The 23131-nt window shown below is 45.1% G+C and overlaps 2 protein-coding genes and 1 pseudogene across 4 annotated transcripts; 2 read left to right on the top strand and 1 right to left on the bottom strand.

Annotated features, from left to right (window-relative positions):
* The first annotated feature begins 1323 nt into the window (after positions 1 to 1323).
* LOC147943870 (uncharacterized) lies at positions 1324 to 10271 on the top strand. 2 transcript variants are annotated; one of them, XM_087450177.1, is made up of 7 exons: positions 1324 to 1509; positions 8331 to 8501; positions 8653 to 8688; positions 9064 to 9127; positions 9793 to 9834; positions 10043 to 10106; positions 10218 to 10271. In XM_087450177.1, the coding sequence occupies exons 1-7, from the start codon at positions 1324 to 1326 to the stop codon at positions 10258 to 10260; spliced, it is 606 nt and encodes a 201-aa protein (XP_087306303.1). In that variant the 3' UTR covers positions 10261 to 10271. The 2 variants fall into 2 exon arrangements, with proteins under 2 accessions (XP_087306303.1, XP_087306302.1); XM_087450176.1 differs by lacking the exon at positions 10043 to 10106 and adding an exon at positions 10010 to 10038 and having other exon boundaries at positions 9793 to 9920.
* Positions 5091 to 6399, bottom strand: LOC147943871 (uncharacterized). Its single transcript, XM_087450175.1, has one exon. The coding sequence runs from the start codon at positions 6397 to 6399 to the stop codon at positions 5380 to 5382; it is 1020 nt and encodes a 339-aa protein (XP_087306301.1). The 3' UTR covers positions 5091 to 5379.
* A 3287-nt stretch (positions 10272 to 13558) lies between the features above and the next one.
* On the top strand, positions 13559 to 16417 carry LOC147943869 (cytochrome c biogenesis CcmF N-terminal-like mitochondrial protein 2; annotated as a pseudogene). Its single transcript, XR_015557062.1, has 2 exons — positions 13559 to 13617; positions 13724 to 16417. The product of XR_015557062.1 is annotated as a cytochrome c biogenesis CcmF N-terminal-like mitochondrial protein 2 (transcript).
* Positions 16418 to 23131: the final 6714 nt, after the last annotated feature.

Here is a 23131-nt window from a genome sequence, read left to right as displayed (position 1 = left end):
AGAAGGCGAAGAGAATTTCCATCTATATAAATATAAAGTTTTTCTAGAAAACAGCTTGCTTAGAGAGCTTGCCAGGGGAAAGGACAGTATTCGGTGGATTGGACAAATTCGTTCTCCTTACAGGCGACTACCTTCTCCACTAGGTCTAAAACTACTTCTCATCCCAAACAGGAGAGTAGCAAACTAGCGGATTTTAGGTGGGGTCTAGAAAAAACCCTCAAAAGTAGCTTACTGCCAATCGAGAGATAGGAAACTTTTCAGGTGGTAATACCCATGAAACAGAAAGGGTAGTAGGATTTCCCACCACTTTTCAGGGATTAATCCTGGGAATGTAGGGGTAAAAAAAAGATGGGCATATTGGGTGGGAGGTATGACCGCTTCCTAGCATACTGCTTTGACTAGTAATGCCACTCCATGTTCGATCAGAAGCTAAAAGTTCAGATCAAAGCAGGAGTGTGCTGAAAAAGCAGAAGAGTGTGCTTCAAGCAGAGGAGTAGCTAGTCAACCAAGGACCAATCATCGGATGAGGCATTCCTCGGATTACCTGTACTGCTCCTGGTCAATGGAAGGGTCGGAGTGTGGCTGAAAAGCCAATCAACTCAATTCATTACCTCGATGGATCCATCAATCAAATCCCAGGAGAAATGTCGAGGAGAAATGTCAAAGCAGAAGATCAATCAAAGGAAAACCACTCAATTCATTTTCATATTACTTAACCCCCGAATTACCGATCGATCAGCCATTCATCCAATCTAAACAAGGGAATTCAAGTAAGGCGCCTTCGGCCCTAGCTGCTAGTTTATTGCCAACCAGCTTCACCGGAATAAAGCTAAGCCTCTTTTCAAAAGAAGGGCCTTTCATTCCTAGCTAAAACCAAGGCAAAAGCTAAGCCTGTTTAGCAACAAACAAAGGGTCTTGTGAGTTCAGCACACCTGTGTTAGGAACAAACTAGGGCCTTCTGTTCAGCACGTGTTAGCAAAAACTAGGGTCTTTCATCCATCGATAGCACAATTCCTCAGGTCAGACCATTACAGAGCATAGATTCGTCAAGGAAAAGTTGGCCTTCTAATTATAGGTCTAAGAACCATACACCCTAGAAAGTAAGGGATATCGGTGTGTTGCAAAGCCCTACCCAAGCAAAGTAAGAGTTGACTATTTTTCGCCCAAGGAATACTTCACTTTCTCATTCCAGCACACTCCTGGGTAATCTGAGGAATGTAGAAGTAAGTTATGCAGCACAAGCACAACCCTGCTTTTCCATTCCTTCATAGCCCACCTCTTCATTGGCCATAAAGCCTTGATTTCCTTGGACCACGTACACTGATGATTGGTCGGGCTGGGCTACTCTATGGGCGTATGCGCCTAAACCAGGCTCAAAGCGATGAGACTTCTCGGTTAGACTCAAACAATAGATCAGGTCAGTTTGGAGGAGCTTTATTTGACTCGGTCTCTAAGAAGAAAGGGCAGCCCTCTGATATATCTTTCGACTTCACCCTCGGCCAAAGCACAGTAAGTTAGAGACTCCTAGTCTCTACTAAATCAATCTATAGCTTCAACACTCTCCTAGCGCAGCAACCTTCTCTCTTTCTCCCTTACTTGCCTCCCAGTCTTGAGCAGCAATCATCTTTGCTTATGCGGACGAAAGTCTTTCCACAGCACTCCGACAGAAGTCTCATATAATGACTCTGTTTACTCAAGAGCCTTCTTTCTCGATTAAATGCCTGCCCACTCCACTGCGTCCTTTGAAGCTGCTTTCTTCCTGACAATTGGGTAACGATAAAGGTGCCCTTGACTCCAATTCCATTTCCGGGGGACTGAGACCTCTGTGCTGTGCTGCTTTCTTTCCGCTCTGTTTTCTTTCCGCTCGTCTGAGCTACTGAATGATCCAAAAAGAAAGTAACCAAAGAATAGACGAGAGGTCCGAAGTAGCAACGAGACTCATACCTCCGTCAAACCGGAGTCGAGGAGAAACCTTCGCACTGAACTCTGATGTAGCTCCGAATGAAGCGTCTTATCTTTATCTGTGGGACTACCATATCTCCATCCGTCTGACGTTTGGTCTTACTCGAGGGGAGCAGAACTCGACTAAAAGCAGAACTCGACTAAAAGCAGAACTCCACTAAAAGCAGAACTCCACTAAAAGGAGAGGTATAAATGACTCAACGGAGAGGATAGCAGATGGGGGAGTCTGGCGTCTAGTTCGGCCTGGGATTCCTTGCCTGTGCCCGCTGGTTCGGATTCCTTTCCGTCTATATTGCAGTTGTAGGAAGGTTGGAGTCGTAGGAGGGCTAATACTGGGATTCCGAAATGATAGACTTGGAAATGGTAGCCGCATTCGCACCTAAATGGGAATGACATGAAAAGTCTCCTAGCATTGTACGAATGAATTGGATCCGCACTTCGAACTCTTCCGATTCCTTAGAAAGAAGCAGCAAGAGAAGAGTTTCCTCCCTCTTCGGATAAGTGGCAATGGTCTTCTTCCCCCTCCCGCTTCCTCGGATCAGTGGCAATGGTCTGTTTTCTTTCCTAGCGAAGCAAAGCACACTCCTGCTCCCTCTTCTTTTGTCTGGATGGCAATGGGTATTCTTTGATCCTTACCTATGCGATAGTATCCGTACCCGTTATATGCGATAGGCTCCGCGCGCCCCAACAACCACCTTTTGCGTGCCATTCGGAAGAGAACTAGGCTCAGGTGAGAGAGTCAGCTTAGGTTGTGAAAGAGAACTAGAACTAGGGTTGGGTAAAGAAGGGGTTCGGAAGAGAGAGAACTAGAAATGGGGCTGGGTATAGAAGGGTAAAGAAATGGCTGGAAGGTTAGCTGCTTCATCCCAGAATCCCCGAAGGAGAATGAAAGCTGCGACAAAGGAGAATGAACGCTACGACGCTAGGGCAAAGACAGAGTGCTTGCCTTTGTTAACAGACAAATCAAAGAATTAGATAGAGAAGAAGCAGACTCGACAACCACAGCCTACCCCGAGTTGAGTCAAGTAGCCACAGCTTCCCAATGTATGCTACCTGGCTTGATCAGCAGGTGCAAATGGTGGTATAGCAAATCGAGATGCTTCAGTCGTGGAAGGGGAGATCCCATTTCCGATGCCTGCGTAGGAGACCTTAGGGGAAACGGGACATGGCATGGCCGAGGAATCCTTTCTCCATTGAGGAGTGGTTTCTTCATTACAGTGTCTCCGATCGGATCTTCTATCTATGTTCGCCCTGAAGTGGCTTCTTCGCAAGATCCGTTTCTGATCTGTCTTCGATCTGTTCATTCTTTATCCGCATCGGCGTGGAGATGGTATAGGAGGTGGTGGCAAGGTCACTTTGCGCCAGGGTAGTGACCAAGTTTCTTTGACTTTCCATATCCCTCTGATATATTGGACCCGTAAGCCATTCCCCAACAGCCAAGTCGAAAGGCATAGACTAGAGCGCTAGCCCTAAGGTAGACGACCCGCAAGCTCCTCCTCTAACCCCTAGTCATTCTCAAAGAAAGGAACAGCCCCGTCTCGTCTATGATTGAGCCTTTCTCCCCTTAGAGAATTTAGTGATGAGGGAAGAGATGGTTGAAGGTCTCTGTTGCGTCTATACCGCTCTCCTCTTATTGGTGTATGCGCATGAGAAATAAGGAATCCTGTGAGCTCCATTAAGGAATCCTGTGTCGAGTACGCTCGGTATCATCGTCAGCTCGGTCAATTGGTATCTCGTCTCCGATATCTCCTTCTCCTCCCTTTTTGATTCGTTGACTCTGGGCTCTCACTCTCAGGGGAGGGAATCGTTTATCCCACTCGTCTCCGTTATCTCTCCGTCTGAACATCTCTAATTGACGGAAGGGAAGGCCCACTCCCATCTATCGTGTGTACCGAGAGGTCTGGGAAGTCCTATCTATGGTGTATACCTGTGTGAGTGTTCAAGCCTTGCTTTACAATGCCGTGCTATTAAGTCGGCAAGACGGGATAGTTCTTTCGTTTCTGAGATCCCGATCCTATCGATTGACCTTTTCCTTACCCGCTGACTACTTCCTCCCTTACCCGCTTACAGCTTTGCTTCCTCGAGGAATTCCTCAACTCGGATTTCATCATTCACCCGTATCTCCGCTGTAGTGGGGAACTCGACTCCTTGGCTTTTGACATCTCGGAATAAGAGATTTCTCCCACGAATTAGTTCCTCACGCATATCGATAGTATCGTACGTACGTAGGAGTACACTCAGCAGCCCACACAACCGCCATGGCTGCTTCATTCCTTGAACAGCACAGAGGGATCCTTAGACAGCACAGTGGATGGAGACTCGGAGGAGGTACTATAGCTGATGGAGTATCGGTAACTGAACTCTGAAATGAGGCTTAGGTGCCAGAACGGAACTCTAAAGTGAAAGCCCAGTCTTTCGATTCCATACTCTCGGACTGCTTTGGAGTTTCCTCTGGATGCTCTGAGCTGGAATTGTTCAACATCGGTGCCGAGTTCGTCCGGTGTGCTGCAAGCTCCTTTATCCAACTCCCCCCAATCGCTGCGATGTCATCAATTCGTACCTTACTAATCACGCAAGCTCTTTATCGAAAGAAGTTATCATCGGTAACGACACAGGTCTTCTTGGTTCAACACCTCTCTATCCTCCAATCGATGGAACGGATAACTATTTGCTCACGGAACTCTGTAAACAATCTCAACATCCGACCCACTATTGTTCCTCCACGCATCTGACCCACTACTGTTCCTTCACGAGTAGGTTTGAATCGCACCTTTAGTTTGTCCTACTTTCACTGTGTAATCCTCAACCAAGTGACCGCACAATCCGACATACAAGCCAAAGCTAGGAATTCCATGATTTCCCAATCAGAAAGCCAAAGCTAGCTGTAATCGTCTCTGGAGTTTGGTTAACTGAGAAAGACCTCTCTACTCTGAAGATCCATACCTCTGGTTCTGACCATCGTACAGCGGTAAATCGATCTGTCTTCCATCCAGCTGTGAATCCGGCGAATCCTACTTCTGCAGGAAAGAGTAGCTGTCTCAATTGAGGAATTCGTCCTGTCTCGGCGATATCCCTTTCTTTCTAGGGTGTATGGTTCCTAGACCTGTACACATGTAATTATAAGGCCAACTCTTGCAAATCTCAGGTTTACACTGCTAGATTCAATTCATACTGAAATGCATTACCCTATCTATCTAAAAAAAGAGGGCCCTGGGGAGCATGCCACCCTCAACCCACTCACTCCCATTCTCCTCAGTCTCCCAGTAGAGGAGACCTACTTAATCTCGACCGGGGGCCTCTCCAGTCTTTGCTAACTGATCTTTCTATATAAAAATTTAATCCAGCTACAGATTCCCCTACGGCTACCTTGTTACGACTTCACCCCAGTCGAAGATCCCACCACGGTATGCCTCCATTTTAATCGACGTAATGCCGGGCATTCACCTGCTGGTTGCCCAAACCCCGGAGCTCATCAATGAAAGGATTCCATCTTTCACAGCGAGTTGTTCCGAAGTTGCGCCTGAGCATGGTGAAATGCCCCTTACGGTCATCGATATCGTGCTCCCAGTCGTCATGGAGAGCCAACTGGAGAGCACGCTTGACATCCTCTGCATCCTCGAGAGTTATCCCACGTTGATGCAAGAGGATGTGGGCTTTTCGTATCATGGCGGCCTCCTCATTCTCGCAGGCGGCCATAATACTTTCGATCTCCGCAGAGACGCGGGCGTGTTGGTGCGCCCTTGCCTCCCGTTCCCAAGCCTGCTCCTCCGGAATCGGTTGATTGACCGACGAGCTAGGCCCGGAACTGGTCGAATCTTCGACCATATCGGACGTATACGTCAACCACTCAGACAAGGCAGCCGCCCGATTATCACTGGAGGACTCCGAGGGGGCCATCATGTAGCAGTCGATGCTTGTTCTAGCGGCCGCCCCTAAAATAATACTAACAGCGAGGGCCAGACCGCCGGAGCACCCCATCTTTAAAAAAAGAAAACATAGTGCTCGATAGCCCAGAGCCAGGGGTAACCGTTCAAGACAGGTTGAACAGAAATTTCCCAAGCTCGGGATTAATACGGGAAGTCCTGCTAAAAACAGGATTATTAGAGCCGGGGGCAAGAACCATAATAGAAGATTTTTGACTCGCGGAAATGCCATGTCAGGTGCACCTATCAGAATCGGAACAAACCAATTACCAAATCCACCTATCATCGCCGGCATAACCATAAAAAAGATCATTAAAAAAGCATGAGCTGTTATTAAAACATTATAAAGTTGATGATTCCCACCAAGAATTTGATCGCCGGGTCGTGCTAATTCCATACGAATCAGTACTGAGAAGCATGTGCCCATCACTCCAGCAATGGCACCGAAAATAAAATAGAGAGTTCCTATATCCTTGTGATTTGTGGAGAACAGCCATCGAACTAGATTTTTCATAAATTTGAGATTCTTTCGTTTATTACCTTATCAGAGAGGGGTAGGGTATTTAGTAACTCGAGCATTTATTGTTTTTACTATCGTCCGAGGAACGCTTCAAATAGAAGTGGTTGTGGATTCGAACCACTGACACAAAAAGGATTTACAGTCCTTTGCTCTAACCAGCTGAGCTACCTGTGAACCACTTTGTTCTCAACTTATCCAATGAATCTCTTTCTCTTATTTAATTCCACTTTGTTTAGTTTAGTGATAGTTAGAGGTTAGAGAGCTAGATCACTCCTCTAAGCAGCCTTCTGATTATATACGTATTTTTCTCAAAATCGATAAGCAAGGGTAGGGTTCCTGGATCGGTCTCGACCAGAAGACCGAGAGGTACTTTTGTCACGAGCTGGCTTAACCCATTCCCTTACCACCAAGCCTGGATAAGCAACTGAAAAGTAAAGTAGAATCCCTGGCTCTTTAGACTTCCACCAAGAATGCAACTAACAACTGTTGGACAATGCCAATAGAAAGAATTCATCCAGCTATATTGAAAAAGCTACTTCAATTTCCCTTGTGGTGCAACTCACCAGACTGAAAGGTGGAAGAGGAAAAGGTAGGTATGTATGATGGCACGCTGTGCGCCTAAGCTAAGTGGGCAGATAGGCTACCGATGAGTTGTTCTGCTTTGAATCTACTAATGCCATAGGATGTCTTTCAAGAGAACCTTTGTGGAGACGGAGATGGAACTCCTGATGATGCGCACCCGAAGCTTTGGCTTAGTTATGCTCTCCTTGCTTTATAGCTCAGGGGATACCTAAGGTCAATTGAAAGCCGCCCAACAGATTAACCTGACTTCGAGGAAAAGCTCCGGGTGCTTACCTTATTCATTGTATGGCTCTTTTCTCGGCGCGAGCTAGCCTGTCTATAGTTTACCCAGGTATCCACTAGTGATAAAGGAAAGACTTGAGACTACTATTGCGCTAACGGCTGGGCGAGTGAGGTCCCGAGTGAAGTCCATAGATAACCATATACAATCTAGAGCTTTACCCTAAAAAAGAGAATAACAATTGATAGAGCGGCAAAGGAGGCTACCCTCCGCGGCGGGAATACCTGACTAAGCGAATAGGGTGAAGAGGCAAGTTTGAAATGCGAACATTTCATTTCATGTGAAAAGGTTAGCTAGCTCGACTTCCTGTCCAAGTCTGCCTTTGAAGCCTAGTTCCCATTTCCTTCGTGTATAAGTGAAATCGGTCTTAGTTGGATGAATAATCTAGTTCTTACTACGGTTAAGCAATGCTCTTCGCTGTGGGAAGAACTTGAGAATCACTTTCCTTTGCTGGTGCTTTAGGTTCACTTCAGTAGTTCGTAAGCCTTCAGTTCTTGCTCTTCCACTGGTTACCAGCTTATGACCTGCGGGTAACCTAAGGTTCTACCCTTTGGAATTGCTCCCTTTTTTTGCCAGCTCTTTGGAAGTGCCTTTTCCTTTACTTTATTTCCTTTAGAAAGATTATCCTTGTCTTTGTTTATGCGGAACAAATTACTAGAATTCGTCCCGATTAGTTGACACTTTTCACAAATTTGACGAACATATAATTGAGCTCGAGCGACTACGTACCTTTTAGTCGAGCATATTCTAACCTCAAGTGGCTGAACTCAAGGGACAAGGAAATGGAACCTCTAGAATAAGCGATAGGGCGGATAGACCTACAACCTCATAACCTACTTATAAGATTTAGAAAGCGTAGAAGACTCAAAAGACTCGAAGGCTAAAAAGGATTCATACCTTCCGTGATAACCCGATTATCATGTTAGCGCGACTAGTGATTCCGCACCTCCTTCGTTGTTACATCCAATAAAGTATGCTCTGGTCTTTATTGATTTGGAAGGCCCCTGTGAACATCTTTTTCCCTTTCACACACTTTTCATCCTCACAGCGACTTCTCCTGTAGATGCCCAAAATAAAGCTTTCGCTCAAGGGATATCGCTTCATTTACTGCGTTAGGGTGGTGCCAAGCCCTTCATCTCTGGCTAAGGCTCAGTCAGATAGGCTCAATATCGGGCTTATCCGGCGAAGTCTCAAACTCTGTTGTGCCAGGGATATCAGGCTTGAGTTGGGACAGGTGCTTATTTCGATACCGCTTCTGTTGTTTTTGTGATGCTAGTGATCACATTTACAGTTAGAAGTAGGCCATGATTGATTAGCTAGAGTAGAGCTAGGTTGGTGCTGCTTTGCTTGGCAATCCTTGATCTAATTGAATCAGAATCCGCAAGATAAGCAGCCGAACGAGCAGAGCAGTAGAAGGACAGGTCATCTAGAATCCTATTCTTCCGATGCTTTGATCGGTTCCTTCTGATATGGAAGAGTTGACTACCCAGCACATCTTTGTTTGCTCGACTCGGTAAGTACAGCCGCTTCCTTTATTCTTTTCTTTGAACCATTACCCTCAAGGGACTACTCCGTTGGCCCAGTGACCCTTGGTCTTTTGTTGCTGTTCCCCGTTCCCTTTATCAGCTCTTTACCAGCTATCCGATTACCAATGAACAATAGCTATGACCGATAACCAAGGTTCGTAGAAACTCTATAAGGAGAGGCATAGACCGGTGGTCCCTTCCAAGTGCCTCTTTGTTTTGTACGAGCTGTTTCCAAGTGTTTTGATTAGTCGAGTCTTCTTCTGAGTCCAGCACTTTTCCTTTGTCCGATCGTCCGTCTCTTCCTCTCCTCTTGGTCGAGTTGCTAAAGCACCTATCTTTCTGATCCGAAGCCAAGGGATGTGCGATGTTTCTTTCTTTTGTTATTGTGCTAATTGCACTTTAGATTGAGAAGATAGGACTGATCGGTATCCATTGAAGATTCCCTTGCTTATCGGCATTCCTGCCCTGTGCACTGCTTCCTCAGCTTCGAAGCTTGGTTTGTTTGTCTCGAAGATTGACGACTTATTGGCTGTTGATTGACCGGTATCTGGTATGCTTCTTCTTCCTTACAGTCGACTGTTGCTACTTCGGACTACTACCATTCACTGCTGAGAAGAAGCTGTTGTTTAAGGAGCGGCACCGATCAGTGCCTTGTTCCTGTTACCAGTGTCTTGTCTTGGTTCCTTGTGCCCATTGTCTCCTAGTGTTTTGTTGAGTTTACTGTGTCGATAAAGTCCTTTTTATTCGAGGAAGTGTAGCCTTTTCAATTACAATTCTTTTATTCGTCCAAGTTTACTGTGCCATTTCGAGACTGTCCTTCATCCGAGGTATCATGTTTATTGTGCCATTTATAGACATTGAGGACATTACTGTGTTGTACCAAGCACCAATAGTGTGAGGATTAAGCCGTTATTCTATCTTCCTTCCTTCGCTCTAACGGGTGGATTCGCTCTAACAGGAGGATTCCGCTCACTTGGGGTGGAGTAGCGTATGCACCTCTCTTTCTTTGTTGCCTCCGGTGTGCTACCGAGCCTTTCCCAGGTATTTACTTACTGCCGGTTTACTCCACAGCATTGCCATCTTCTTTGTTTTGTTGGTATGAGCTGATCGGCCCTCTCAAGCGTAAAGTAGTCCTCTGATTGTGTTGTATTGGCTCCTTAAGCAACATTTGTTTACTTATGACCGGGTGCTGCTTATGCCTAGACATCTTCCCCAGGACTTCTTTTCGAAAGACGTTGACCTATGGTAGGTGCTGAGTCCAGCACAGTTGTTCCTTTGTTACTGTGCCATTTCGAGACCTTCGTCCGATCATTGTTCCTTTGAAGACCTGTCTTTTATTCCTTCTCTTTCCTTGCAGTAATTAACTCACATTTATGGTAATGCTGATGCTTGGCAGCTTCACTGTTCCTTCTTGTTGTGCGTAGGCTTGGCGTTGTTTACTCCATCGTGCTATCTTTGTGCTGCTAATCAGTATATTCTTTGCATACTGCTATCTTTGTGCTAATCCATTTCAGTAAACGGGAAAGTGGAGGAGTAATGATTGGTTCCATCAATCTTATTATTTCCTTTGTTTTGGCTTGGGTTTCTTTCATACGAGTAATGCTATTTATCAATCTTTGTGTTCATCAGTAGACTCTTCAGCTCCTGGCTCTTGATCAATCTTCCACTCTGCGCCTGCTGCTGATCCATGTCATTCAGATGTTCCTCGTCCTGTTGATAAAGCACCTTTGCACCTTTTCCTCGAGGTTGGGGTTTCGGTATGCTTACAGGGGTTTTAGGGCGGAGTATGAGCGTGTTGTTTATTCATCGGCACCTTGACCTTGACTAATCGACGTAGAGCGTCTTGGCTTCGTACGGCTTGGTGCTGTAATCTTTCTTTCCTTGGTCAGTGGATTATGGTTCAGTACAGATAGTGATAATGCTCCAATGGTTACTGCACCTGTGTAGGGAATCTTATTTCTTTTTCTTTCTTTCGTAATTAAGTCCATTTTATCAGTCGGGGAAGGGAGGGAGAGTCCTGCTTCGGACCTGTGACCTGCTTCGGGGCATAAGTGTATTAGTGCTTCTGTGTACGATTGTGCTGATCAGTCGTTCGTGCTTTTGCGATAATGCGATAACTAAAATAAAGAAGAATGTGAAAGTATGAGTTTTGTACTTGAGTGATGTGCTACTGATCAGTTGTGTGAGGGCTTTTGTTTCCATAGAGCGTGTGCGAAGTGTGGAGTTTCGTACTTGACTCCATCCCGTGATCAATGTGCTAATCATTTCAATATTGAGACTCCATCCTGCTTCTGCTCCTGATCCTTTGTGCTGCTAATCAGTTTTGTATGCCAAACTGCTCCTTTGTGCTAATCATCAGTAGAAAGTGGAGGAGTAATGCTTGGTCAAAGTGCTGTAGATTTGTTTCGGTACGAGCACTGCCTTTGTGCTAATCATCATTTTAGTATATTCTTTCTTTCGTGTTCCATCCTGATTAATCTGTAATCTATGTTTTGTACAGCTGGCTTGGGAATCATCAGTAGAGTCTTTCCGCTCCTGATCTGTCAACTTTCTTTCGTACGGCTGCTTGGCGTGCTGTCATCTTTGCTACTCCGCTTCGTACGGTTTTGGGTGAAGGTTCAATCTTTTGTTTCGTACGAGTCGGATATGTTTGTGCGAGAAGAAGGACAGCTTTCGTAGAGAGTCCGATCAATCTTCCACTCTTGCACTTGCATTCATTCGGTTCTCCTCTCAGTTCCGTCTAAATCCCCTCGTCCTGACTAAAGCACCTCTCCGTGTTCCGTCGATCACCTAGATAAATTAAATATAGTAATAAGAATGAAAAGTATGGCTTGGCGTGTTGGATCAATCAGTCATTGCTTTCATCTTTAATTAAGTATATAGAAAAGAAGTGTTGTCTGTGCCAAGTCTAGAAGTGGTAGTATTAGCGATCCTATTGAGGTGTTTATCGGGTTCGCAGCTCGAATTTCAATAAAGTCAAGTTTCCTCAATCCCGTTTCTGTTGAGTTGCCAAGATTTCTCAATCCTTGTATTAGTTGATCCTTTTGTTTATTCGAAAGATCGGCGGGATGCTACTTCAGGTAGGGTACGGGCGCTCTATCATTGTCTGATTTTAGGTTTCTGATCGCTAGCCTGCCGGGCCCCCCATCAAACTATCAATCTCATAAGAGAAGAAATCTCTATGCTTCCTGTTCTTGGTTTTCTCCCATGTTTTTGTTGGTCAACAACCAACAACCACAACTTTTTATAGTTGTTACTCCTAGAGGCTTGACGTAAGCTGTCTGGAGGGAATCATTTAATTGAAATCAATTAATCTAATCATGCGACAAAATCCGAATCTTCTTTTTTGCAGTTCCACGAATTCCGGAACTAACGACGTTCTGCCAGGAGTGCCAGTTCTCGACATGTTTCCTACTATCTCAGTCGAGAACATAATTACCCACCCCTTCTACTGTTCGGGTACAGTAGCTCTCTCAGAGGAATTGGTGGATCCAATTATTATGGATAGGTTAACCCGGTTGAATCACTTCTTAGTTAATATGCGCTGGGATTTTTACGAGGGAGTGATTCAGGCCGGATATATTCGGAACCTCCAGCGAGAATTGGACCAGACTCCTGCGGAACTACTAGGCGATAAGCTGAACGTTATTTATTTTCGGGAATCCCTTAATCTATCTACCAAAGTGAATGAATGGTATCTGCAAAATTTTGGCGTTCCTGGCCCTATCAATTTTATTCGAGAATATGAAGCAAAGTGTTATTCTAAATTTGTTCAAGTTATGCAAGCCCCCACACCACTAGAAGAATTAAATTTTACATTTTTATTTAGTATTACTACTATCGGTATTATATTAGTATTTTTCCTATTCTGGGGTATGAGAAGAAAGAAGAATTGCAATAAGTGTGAGAAAAGGATGTTAGAAGGTGCAAAATCAATAGGTGCCGGAGCTGCTACAATTGCTTCAGCGGGAGCTGCTGTCGGTATTGGAAACGTCTTCAGTTCTTTGATCCATTCTGTGGCGCGAAATCCATCATTGGCTAAACAATCATTTGGTTATGCCATTTTGGGCTTTGCTCTAACCGAAGCTATTGCATTGTTTGCCCCAATGATGGCCTTTTTGATCTTATTCGTTCTGGTCGGAGAAGCGGGCTAGTCCCCGAAAATGCCCGTTAATCAAGTTGGGGATTCGAACTTTATACAGAAGGTTTTTCCGTACCAGCTTCTTCTACCTATACCGCAGTTGAAGCACCTAAAGGAGAATTTGGTGTCTTTCTGGTCAGTAATGGAAGCAATCGTCTCTACCGTCGTAAAATAAGAGCACCCGGCTCTGCCCATTTACAAGGACTCTCATTTCGTCCAGATCTTTGCTTTGCGGCATCTCCAACTGTAAGCTCTGATGGACCAACACTTATGCATGCGATTTCAAGTCTTCATAAATGAGAAAGTTCGAGTCATTACACAAGCAAAGGATAGCTATAACGAGAAAAAGGTATTTTTATTTTGCTAATCCCAAGGGGAATGTGAAATGTGGAATGAATCAGGAAGTAGCCCTTTGATTTATAAAAAATACAGAAGTAGTAGTCTTCCCGGGTCTCACTGTTCGGATAACTTTCCTTTTAATCCTACTGCATAGGCAAGATCTCATCCTTCGGCGAATCATGTGGGGCTCAGAAGAGTGCTCCCTACGACGGTAAATCGGGGCAAAAGACCCTTTCTTCGACGACGTGGACACGGGGAGGGAGCAGGCGAAGCGTGTCGTTCGTAATGGAAAGAAAGAGACCACTACTTCGCCTCTTTGTTGGACCGCCGGCGCGAACACAGTGGTCTCTGATCAGGACCAGGAACCAATTCGAATTTGGATCTTGACATGTTGGTGGTTTTTAACCGTAGGCATCTTGCCAGGAAGTTGGTGGGCTTATCATGAATTAGGTCGGGGTGGCTGGTGGTTTCGGGATCCCGTAGAAAATGCTTCTTTTATGCCTCGGGTATTAGCCACAGCTCGTATTCATTCTGTAATTTTACCCCTTCTTCATTCTTGGACCTCGTTTCTTAATATTGTGACTTTTCCATGCTGTGTCTCAGGAACCTTTTCAATACGGTCCGGATTGCTAGCTCCCGTTCATAGTTTTGCTACAGATGATACACGAGGAATCTTTTTATGGTGGTTCTTCCTTTTAATGACCGGCATATCTATGATTCTTTTCTACCAGATGAAGCAGCAGGCATCGGTCCGTAGAACGTATAAAAAAGAGATGGTTGTGGCGCGAAGTACTCTTGTGCATCTACGCCACTCGGCTCGCGCGCAACCCCGCCCCGTTATGTTATGGAAGAATTGAACTTCTTGCTGGGCTGGTTATTCAGAGCCAGCAATTGGCTGCCGGATTTCGTCCTGCAATGAGGCAGATCGCTTCGGGGGGTCACTGTGGCGTGGCTGAATGTAGAGCAGTCCGCCCCTATAGCGTTTGATCAGTAGATTATTTAGAACTTCGGAAGATGGTCAAGGTACGAAGTGACAAGCCACTGCGCTAGATGCGCATGTGGTCGTAGTAGTCGGCTCGTCGCTACTTTTATCCAAAGAATAAGGCCTACAAGCTCTCTGTTTGGAGACAGAACAACGTTATAAGTTCTGAGTCGTATGAAAACTAGCGGTTTGGGGGAAATAGCGATTTATCAATAACATAGAATAAACAAGCTTGCTTGGCAGACTGGAAGATAAAGGCAAGCAGCAACATAGAGTAACTTGACCTGCTCGCTGGGGACATAAGGATTGACATGTGCCGAGACAGCTGTCCCGCGGATTAAGGAATCCGCAAAGGCTAATGCCATAAGACGAGCAAGACTAAAGAAAGAGAAGATCGGTCCTCGTCCACTCGGAAAGCTTTTTCTCATCATAGGGGGACGGAGACGGTTAGTCAGCATTCCACTACCAACGAGCAGCAAACTCCTTGCGACTCTAATTGAGAAAAACCCAACAACGGCCACCCTCCCTAGGTGTAAGATAATAGGGCTTGATGCCTAGCGGCTTCCTTTTACGGGTTGTCCGATCTCACAGGTTTACACCTTTTAGGAATGAATGTTCCACGAGTCGTGATGCTTTGATTGTCGTCTTTCGAATGAAGGATTTGTCTAGCTAATAAACATCATCCTTCAGTCCGCGCCGGCATTCCAGAACGAATTCTTATCGCTTAGCACAAGCGCTAACCCTGACAAGGCCCTACATCGCATATGCAGTTGGAGTGGTTAGTCGATTCATGCAAAATCCAAAGAAACCTCACTTTCGACGAATATTGAGGTACATGAAAGGAAGACTTGACTATGGTCTTCTGTATAAGAAAGGAGAACAGTGTAAGATAGTTGGCTATTGTGACGCCGACTATGCTGGTGATCACGACACGCGTCGATCAACAACTGGAAACGTGTTCAGGCTTGGTTTAGGAGCAGTTTGTCTTTGAAAAGTAAGCGGTGTTTTAGCCGTAACCCTTGTTGGAAGAGAATACCACGTAGGAGTGAAAACTCCCCTGCTCATCTATCTTCATTCCAAAGGCGAACATTTCAATTGAGTGACTGTAACTGCTATCTATAGTTTACAGTCAGTAGTTCTTAACCAACCGCCCAGCTTTATAAAGCTTTAAGAGGGAATAGGGAGTAAGGGGGACCTTCGCTTCATTATCAAATTGACCTGGACCCTCTTTCTTCTCCTGCTGCAGATTTTGCCCTGCGCGGATTCTGGAGCTTCTTCTTTAGTCTAGGATTTCAAATAATAATCAAATCAAAAGAAGCGGCTGGGCGAGAACAAGAAGCGGTCGTCGTACGCCGGCCGGTAGCTCTACTAAGCGAAGAACCGCTCGCTGCCTTTTCTTCGCGAATAACCATGTGGAGTGGAGGTAGCCTAGGAGAAGAGAAGCAAGCTACCTTCGCCTACCTCCCATCTATAAGCGGCAATGGTAAGAGCTGGTAAGCATGGTAACTGTATCGACTAAGGGGCCGGTGCTCCGCGTTCTATCTAGGTTCCGCTCTGACCTTTCCCCACCTCACATAGAAGAAGAGGAAGCCCTTCAATAGAAGAACCCGTGTGAGTGGGAGGATTGAATCATTCATTCATCGGATACGTCTTTTCCCGTGATCCATTTCATGTCAACTCTAATTAGTTATCAAAAGGCCTACCTTACAAAGGGAAACGGCCGCATCGGCCCGCTTCGTCACCGTCGGTTCCCGCAACCAAGCCTTTCTCTTATTCTTTCTTTCAGAAGGGCTTGCGGTTCATTACACCAAAGGCTTTTAGTGAACTATTGAAGCTATCGAGAGAGTACCAAATGCTGACGGTGACGAAGGTTACCGACTTTCGGTGGACGCGGAGCCAACGAGTTCAGTCGAAGAGCGTAACGAGTCTAAGGTTACAGAAGCGTTCGCCAACTTTGATAGGTATAGCATTGCGAGCAAATAGAGAGCAGAGAGCTTACCCTTTCTTTCTATGAGAGTCGCGAGCTTGTTGTAGTCGGTCCTAAAGAACCTTGCTGCTTACTTGCTATATTCCCGCGTTCTTGCACGGCTCGCGCGCAACCCCGCCCTGCTTTTCCCTTCCCCCTCTCCCCCCCCCTTACCGTCCAAAACTCAGAGGCCGTATGGAGTATAGCCAAGTGGTAAGGCACCGGTTTTTGGTACCGGCATGCAAAGGTTCGAATCCTTTTACTCCAGATTATGAACACCCGATCGGATCTGTCAAGAACGAGCTGACGACGGAAGCTCTCATTAATTAGTTGATGAGGGGAAGCGACTGACAGCAGTCCCTGAGCTAAGCCTTGGAAATCTTAATGCCATAATGCCTTTCAAATCCTCCTAGCCATTATCCTACTGCAATAATTCTTGCTAAGAAGAACGCTCATGTTGTGGCAATTCCACCCTGAAGGTAATGGGTTACTCCTACAGCACGTCCTTGTACAATGCTCAAGGCTCTAGGCTGAGTAGCAGGAGCAACTTTTCATTTATTATGAGCCCAAACAATGGATTCAATAAGTTCTTGCCAATAACCACGCCCGCTGAATAGAAACATGAAACTGAAAGCCCATACAAAATGAGCACCTAGGAAAAAAAGACCATATACAGATAACGAAGAACCATAAGACTTAATTACCTGGGATGTTTGTGCCCATAAGAAATCGCGGAGCCACCCATTAATAGTAATGGAAAACTCTGTGCAAAGTTTCCTCCAGTAATATGAGTTACCACTCCTTGATCACTTATACTACCCCTCACACTGACCGTACTTCCGGCAAACATAACTAGTTCTTCGAGTAAGATTGGGTTGAAGCGAAAGGATATTCGCTTTATTAGCTAAGGCTGATTGAATTGCTAACTGAACTTAACTAGTCTAATTCCATTATTCTGACCCTGCAGGCTTTGATCTTTTTGATTCTCATCGAAATCGGAAGATTTGAAAGCGGAAAGAAGATTCTAGCCTTCCTTCCATATTAAAAGATCAAGGAAGACGAGCAAGAAAACGGATGCGCGTTAGCGCAACGGCTTTCGCTAACGTTGTTCAATCCGTTGCTTGTTCCCTTGACCTTTCATTCACACTCTGATTGACGCTACCCGGTCCACTCAAAGCTTGAAGGATGAAGAGGCCGACCTCTGTTTTTGAACAAGTTGGTCAAGGTTCGTTATCTTAAGCATTCCTGTTGGAACGACTAGCTGGAAAGGCACTAACGCTTTGCCGAGTTATGATAGGGGGATGAGGGGAACAGACAGAGATGGTCATACAGACTTCTTTATCAGACCGACTGCTGATCGCCTTCAAACGACTCTTCCAGTCGCTGACCTACCTCGAGGAGTGACTCTTTATATAGTGTTTAGCTGAGGGAAAGAAGGTGTTATGGCCTGCCCGAGAAGGAGATTAAGGCTCTCTTTTTATGGCAGTGGAGAAGTGGATGAGGATGAAGTGTTCTCACTATAGTGATTCGGTGAAGAGGGCGTTAAGCCTAGTGAATTCTTGTTGAGATTTGGTAGACCTTGCGAATGTAGCTACTTCTGACTATGTTCCCCCTCCTAATCCTTTTACCACTACTGAGCATAAAACTCTATCTGTATGTGAGGATGAGTACACTAAGTTCCTTCAGTATCAAGCAGCAAGTAATCTGTTCCTACTGCATCGCCCTACCTTTCTAGGGCCTTGAGTGGGATACGGTTCTAGTTCCAAACCCCTCTATTCATTCGTTTGTAGCCGTGGGTCACATTCATTCCTGCTGTTTGTCGGTAGTCTTCTCGGTTTATCCTATGTAATAAGAGGTAAAAGTAGTAGGAGCGAGACCGTTGTAGCTAGAGCAGTCAATCCCTTTATCGATAAAGTGGTAATGTAATGAAGGGTCTGTAGTAAGCAAACCCAGTAGCTGCTCTTAGTAAGACCAGTCACAGGGATATATAAAACCAGAGAAAGGCTGACTTCTATTTCAACTGAAACAGGCTTGGCTGGAAGATCTTTTATTAAGTCAGACTGGCTAGAAGCGCTATAGACTGACCGTTAGAAGTCATTGATAGGGATGTTGAACACTATCAATTACTTCTCTTTAGTACCGGTATAACATCGACTACTAAAAGTAGAAGGGAAGAAAGGTTATCCAGCCACTTCTTTTGGTCCGGGATAGGAGGCTTGTTGAATCAGACGAAATAGGACATCGGTGCCGGTACTCGATTCGAAGCATGGCTGGACGCCGCACTCCTGGCACCTAAAGGTGCTTTTTTCGCGTACTCTTTTTTTGTGATTTCTCGGTAGGGAGGGATGTTTTTAGTACAGATCTTTTAAGCGAACCACTATAAGGAGTCTTTGATTGAGGATCATCTGAGATGGATGAGCCATCTCCTTTCCATTGCCAGTCAAGCCTGCCATTCAACAAGCCCTGTTGTGGTCATCAGACTTTATTATAAAATCAGTAACGGAAAATAATCCATTGCTCCGTTGACTCTTTCAAGCAAGGCTTCCTTGTCTCAGAGGCCCCTTCAACCGGCTTCAAAACTCGCTATTCTGCTGACGATTTTAGCCTTTATATATCACTCCGAATGGAGTACTCAAGTTGAACCGGGCGAACCTTTGGAAGGGTCTGTTTGAGAACTTCACAACTTCACTCTAGGGCCAACCTCGAAGGGTTTCCTCTCTTTATTCAATAGAACAGCAGCCAACCACCGAGGTTCCTCACTAGATATATAGGACTGGTACCTTCGGTCTCTTGCGACACTCCGAGCAATGTTGCCGCTCTGTTCGCTTCTTTTTCAATGACGGTAACAGACCAACCTTCAATGGCAGATAATTATCAATTTGACTTAGGAGGTTCCGATGCAAAGGCCACACCTGTGGTTGATTGCCTCCGCCACCTCTCTACAGTCAGTTTCAAATTCCACTCTCACCTGTTGGTGCTTAAACTTTCAGCAGCCCAAAAAACACTCAAAAGCTCCGCTTCGAAAGCAGTTGTTGTTGGCATAAAGGCTCTTCGTCAAGTCGAACCACACCGAGGAGGCACTTGTTAACCACCGGATGGAGCAAGTTCGTGAACAATAAGAAGCTAATCGCTGGTGATTCTGTTGTATTTATGAGGAAATCGGCTGATGAGATGTTTATTGGTGTAAGGCGAGCACCAATCTCTAGTAACATCGGAGGAACAAGCTTCTACGGCGGAGATGAGTACTGTAGTTATTATCAGAGCAGTGGAGGCGTTGCTAAGGAAGACGACGGAAGTGCGAAGAAGGGGTTTAGGAGGACTGGGAAAGGGAAATTGACGGCTGAAGCAACTGCCTTGCGATGAGCCGGGGATCCCGTCATAGAATATTTCAATTAGATCGAATCTCTACTAACAAACAGAAGTGAGGCTTGCAGACCTTTTAGTCGACTAACTAGCGTTCCTCGGCGTGGGCGTGGTACATTTTGCGGCAGTTGCCTCTTCTCCCCTTTTGAGGACTCGTGGAATGAGACAAGAAAAAAAAAAGTAGCCGTGATGCCCCTGTTCACTCTATTGAGCAAGTACATGAGAGAAGGCGACATCCGGTCCTCTGCCCCAATAGCCAAAGAAAATCTGATCACATAGCCGGGCCCCGCTGAGCATAACTACCTATCTCGTCGCGGGAGTATGATTAGTTTTCAAACTAGGAAAAGCTTTGCCCTTAGCAGCACACTAGAAGCTACCAACTCAGGAATTCACTTATAAAAGAAAGGAAAACTCCCCTGCTTTTTTGGCTAGTCAAATCTGCCATGGTGGGTAGCAGGTATTCCAGTTTACTCCCAGAAGTTGTCCATCCATCAATCCCATACATTCCAGCACAGAGAGGAGTAATCCCCTCTGGCTTATCGATTCCTTTCCAAAATCCAAAGAGTTTCTATGTTACCGTGAGTCCCTCATTTTTGATCTATTTAGTCAAGTATCAGCCTCTCCTGTACTGTAATCTCTTAGGTCGATATCCAGTAGCTCCAGTAGCAGCGGGGGGAGAAGTTGACCCGGAGCAATTGCATTTTTTGGTGAAACAATAGATCCAGCTTATGATTCTATTATATATACGATGCTCAGATAATACAGGTTTAGATCCAGAGAGAGACTGGTTCTGGTATCAGAGCATTCAAGGGGAAGTGGCTTGTTTGGTGGTTCGAATCCACCGAGAGCTTGGCAGAGGAGAGGTGCTTTAGCAACTCGACTGGAAGAAGTGCCAAGAGGAGTGTATCCATACCCGTACCGAAGAGATCTTGGGAAGGCATCTCTATAGATTTAGTAGTTGGACTACCAAAGACCCAGACAGCTTCGAGGTTAGGTCTTCAGTGTTAGGTCAGTTCGAGGTCAGTTGTTCCCTCCGTACTGTTTGTTGCTAGAGAGCTGCTTTCCATCTATCTCCTACATGAAAGGATCTGAGTCCATCCAAATAGCCCAGAAAATGACAGCCATAAAAAGGCGCGCAGCCCATATAGCCTCGGCCTGTCCAAATGATGTTCAGCGGTCTCTACCCAAGTAGCTGTGGCCCATGATCCAAAGGACCCGCAACCAGTCAATCATGCTATCCTTACCTTCCAACCAATCGGCCAATCCACGCTATCCTTACCTTCCAACCAACCCCCTCGATTCCGCTTCTGCAGCAGTATATAATCTCGTTCCCTTACCTTGATGCCTACAGCTCAATTTGTTTTCCAGTGATGGCAAGAATCCGCGAAATACTGCTTTTTCTTTTTCTTGTGTTGTTTCTGAATGGCATCATAGCTACACGAGGGAAAGCGATGCTGCCCACTCTGCCGCAAAAGGGGGCCGCTTTCTTCCCCCCAAAAATGCCGGTTCCACCATCAGGGCCCAGCAAGCAGCATAATTCTGTTCCGAGGCTGCGTTTCATTCCAGCAACAGTAGTATACGGTTCAAAACGCCTTGTTCCATCCGGCGCGAATCCCCTCCATCACTAGTAAAGTGGAGGTGTTATTTGTATTGCAATAATGAATAAATGTACGAACACAAATAATGAGCAGACCTGCCCACGTTTGTATGTGGATTCATTTCATAATATATTATTTTTGAATAAAGAAGCGCTTTGAGGCAAGTTGTGTTTCTCGGTTGATGGATGGAGTTCCATTGTCCCATGAGAACTCTTAGCTACTGAGATACGAGAAGAGAAAATGCACTTTTCCATCTATATAAAGAGAAAGTTTTGGATTCCTACTGTCCTCCGTAGAGCTCAAATAGGGTTTCTTTCTTTTGCCGGTATATCAAGAGACAGTTTGTGATTCCTACTGTCCTCTTACGAAGGAAAATAGGGTTGCATCAAATCCTCGCTATATCAAGAGACAGTTTGTGATTCCTGATGTACTCTTACGAAGGAAAATGGGATTGCTCACTTTTGCCGGTATATCAAGAGCGAAGTCTCGTGGTTAACAGTCACCCATCTATTCCTAGTTAGGGATCAAAAAGGGACATAGAGTCTCAATCTATCGTTCTATCATATACGCGGAAAGTCTCAGACAAGCAACAGAAGGAAAGCAGTTACCTACTATTGGATTTGAACCAATGACTCTCGCCGTATGAAAGCGATACTCTAACCGCTGAGTCAAGTAGGTTTCTTTCTTTGCTAACGGTTAGTAATTGCTAGAGACTGAGGACTCTTCGCGGATTACTTGGTTTCAGGGGATTGTCTTCTCTACATATCAGGAAACTGGTCCATGGCGTGGATCTCCTTGGAAACAGCTTCAGGTATAAGATCCCCTTCACTATTCCCTTAATATTCCTCTGATGTTGAGCTGATGGGAAAATATATAAATCTGGTTATTCGAATGCTAATTTGGGTTTGGAATGTGAGGTTCCAGTTGTGTCAAGTTTGGATTGCTGTGTTGGGGGGATTCGTGGTTTGAAATCGAAATATGTTGATTGGAAGCAGTATTAGTTAGTTCATTTGAAAATGAATGCCATATCCCTTAGTTTTGTTGTTTGAGATTCATCTTCAACAAAGATACATTGGAAAAAGAAGTCGGAAGATCTTGGTCTTAGTATTGTTTGTGTTGCACTCAGATACAGTAAATCGCTACAATCTCTCTTCTCTCTTCTCCTATCCCTCCGCTTGCTTCCGTTTTCAATCTCTCCTTTCTCTCAGACATTACGGTCTCTTTCTCTCTCTCTCTTTCTGAGCGGTGGTCATGCTCTGTACATTCTAGTATATGTTGATGATCTTAGAATCACATGGTCCAATCCTCTTCATATTGATGAATAGTATGCATCAAAAATGCCATCTTTTCTATAAAGTATCTGGCTCAATCTTGGTCAAAAAGTGAGTAGAACTTCTGCTTCTATCTTTCTCAAAACATTACTGATCTATTGGTCAAGGCTGGCATGGAAAGAACCTATCCCTTCTCCCATAGTAACTTCTGGGTCCTCTTTGTCTGCTCTGCTGTTGTAAGTTCCACTTTGTTAATCCTCATCTCTATCGTAGCTAGCATTCTTGGTGGTTGCTAGCATAACCAGACCTGACATAGCTTACTCAGTGAACTTTCACAATTTCTGATGAGACCTTAGATAGAAAAGAAGGTTTAGATTCAAGTTTCTATTCCTTCCTATTAAACGCTTTCAAAAGATTGTTGAGATATCTTCTCTGAATTGTCTGCACTTGACACCTTCCTCTCAACTTGCTCTTGTTTTAGTGATGCTGATTGGCCTTCGTGGGAATTTATAGATCACTCTCAGGATATTGGCTTTTTCTTGGGAGATCCTACGGGAAAAGAAGGAAAGAAGTCAAAATAAGAGAGTCAGAGCCTAGGTTAGAAGTCAGTTTCAGTTCTCTTAGGTCTCTTTCCACATATACAAACTGAGAGTTCAGTCTCATATAGCATGAGGGGAC

Source organism: Camelina sativa, chromosome 5, assembly GCF_030686135.1.
Source record: "Camelina sativa cultivar CO46 ecotype springtype chromosome 5, ASM3068613v1".
Classification (NCBI taxonomy): domain Eukaryota; kingdom Viridiplantae; phylum Streptophyta; class Magnoliopsida; order Brassicales; family Brassicaceae; genus Camelina; species Camelina sativa.
The sequence above is the reverse complement of the archived record's forward strand: the minus strand, read 5'-3'. Positions and strand labels throughout refer to the sequence as shown.

Bases quoted from the DNA above. Each gene is read 5' to 3' on its own strand.
- LOC147943870 (XM_087450176.1), top strand. From the start codon at position 1,324: ATGATTGGTCGGGCTGGGCTACTCTATGGGCGTATGCGCCTAAACCAG. The intron at 8,689-9,063 runs GTCATCTAGAAT...TTCTGAGTCCAG, and splicing joins GCAGAGCAGTAGAAGGACAG to CACTTTTCCTTTGTCCGATC. The intron at 9,128-9,792 runs TCTTTCTGATCC...CGTATGCACCTC, and splicing joins TCGAGTTGCTAAAGCACCTA to TCTTTCTTTGTTGCCTCCGG.
- LOC147943871 (XM_087450175.1), bottom strand. From the start codon at position 6,399: ATGAAAAATCTAGTTCGATGGCTGTTCTCCACAAATCACAAGGATATA.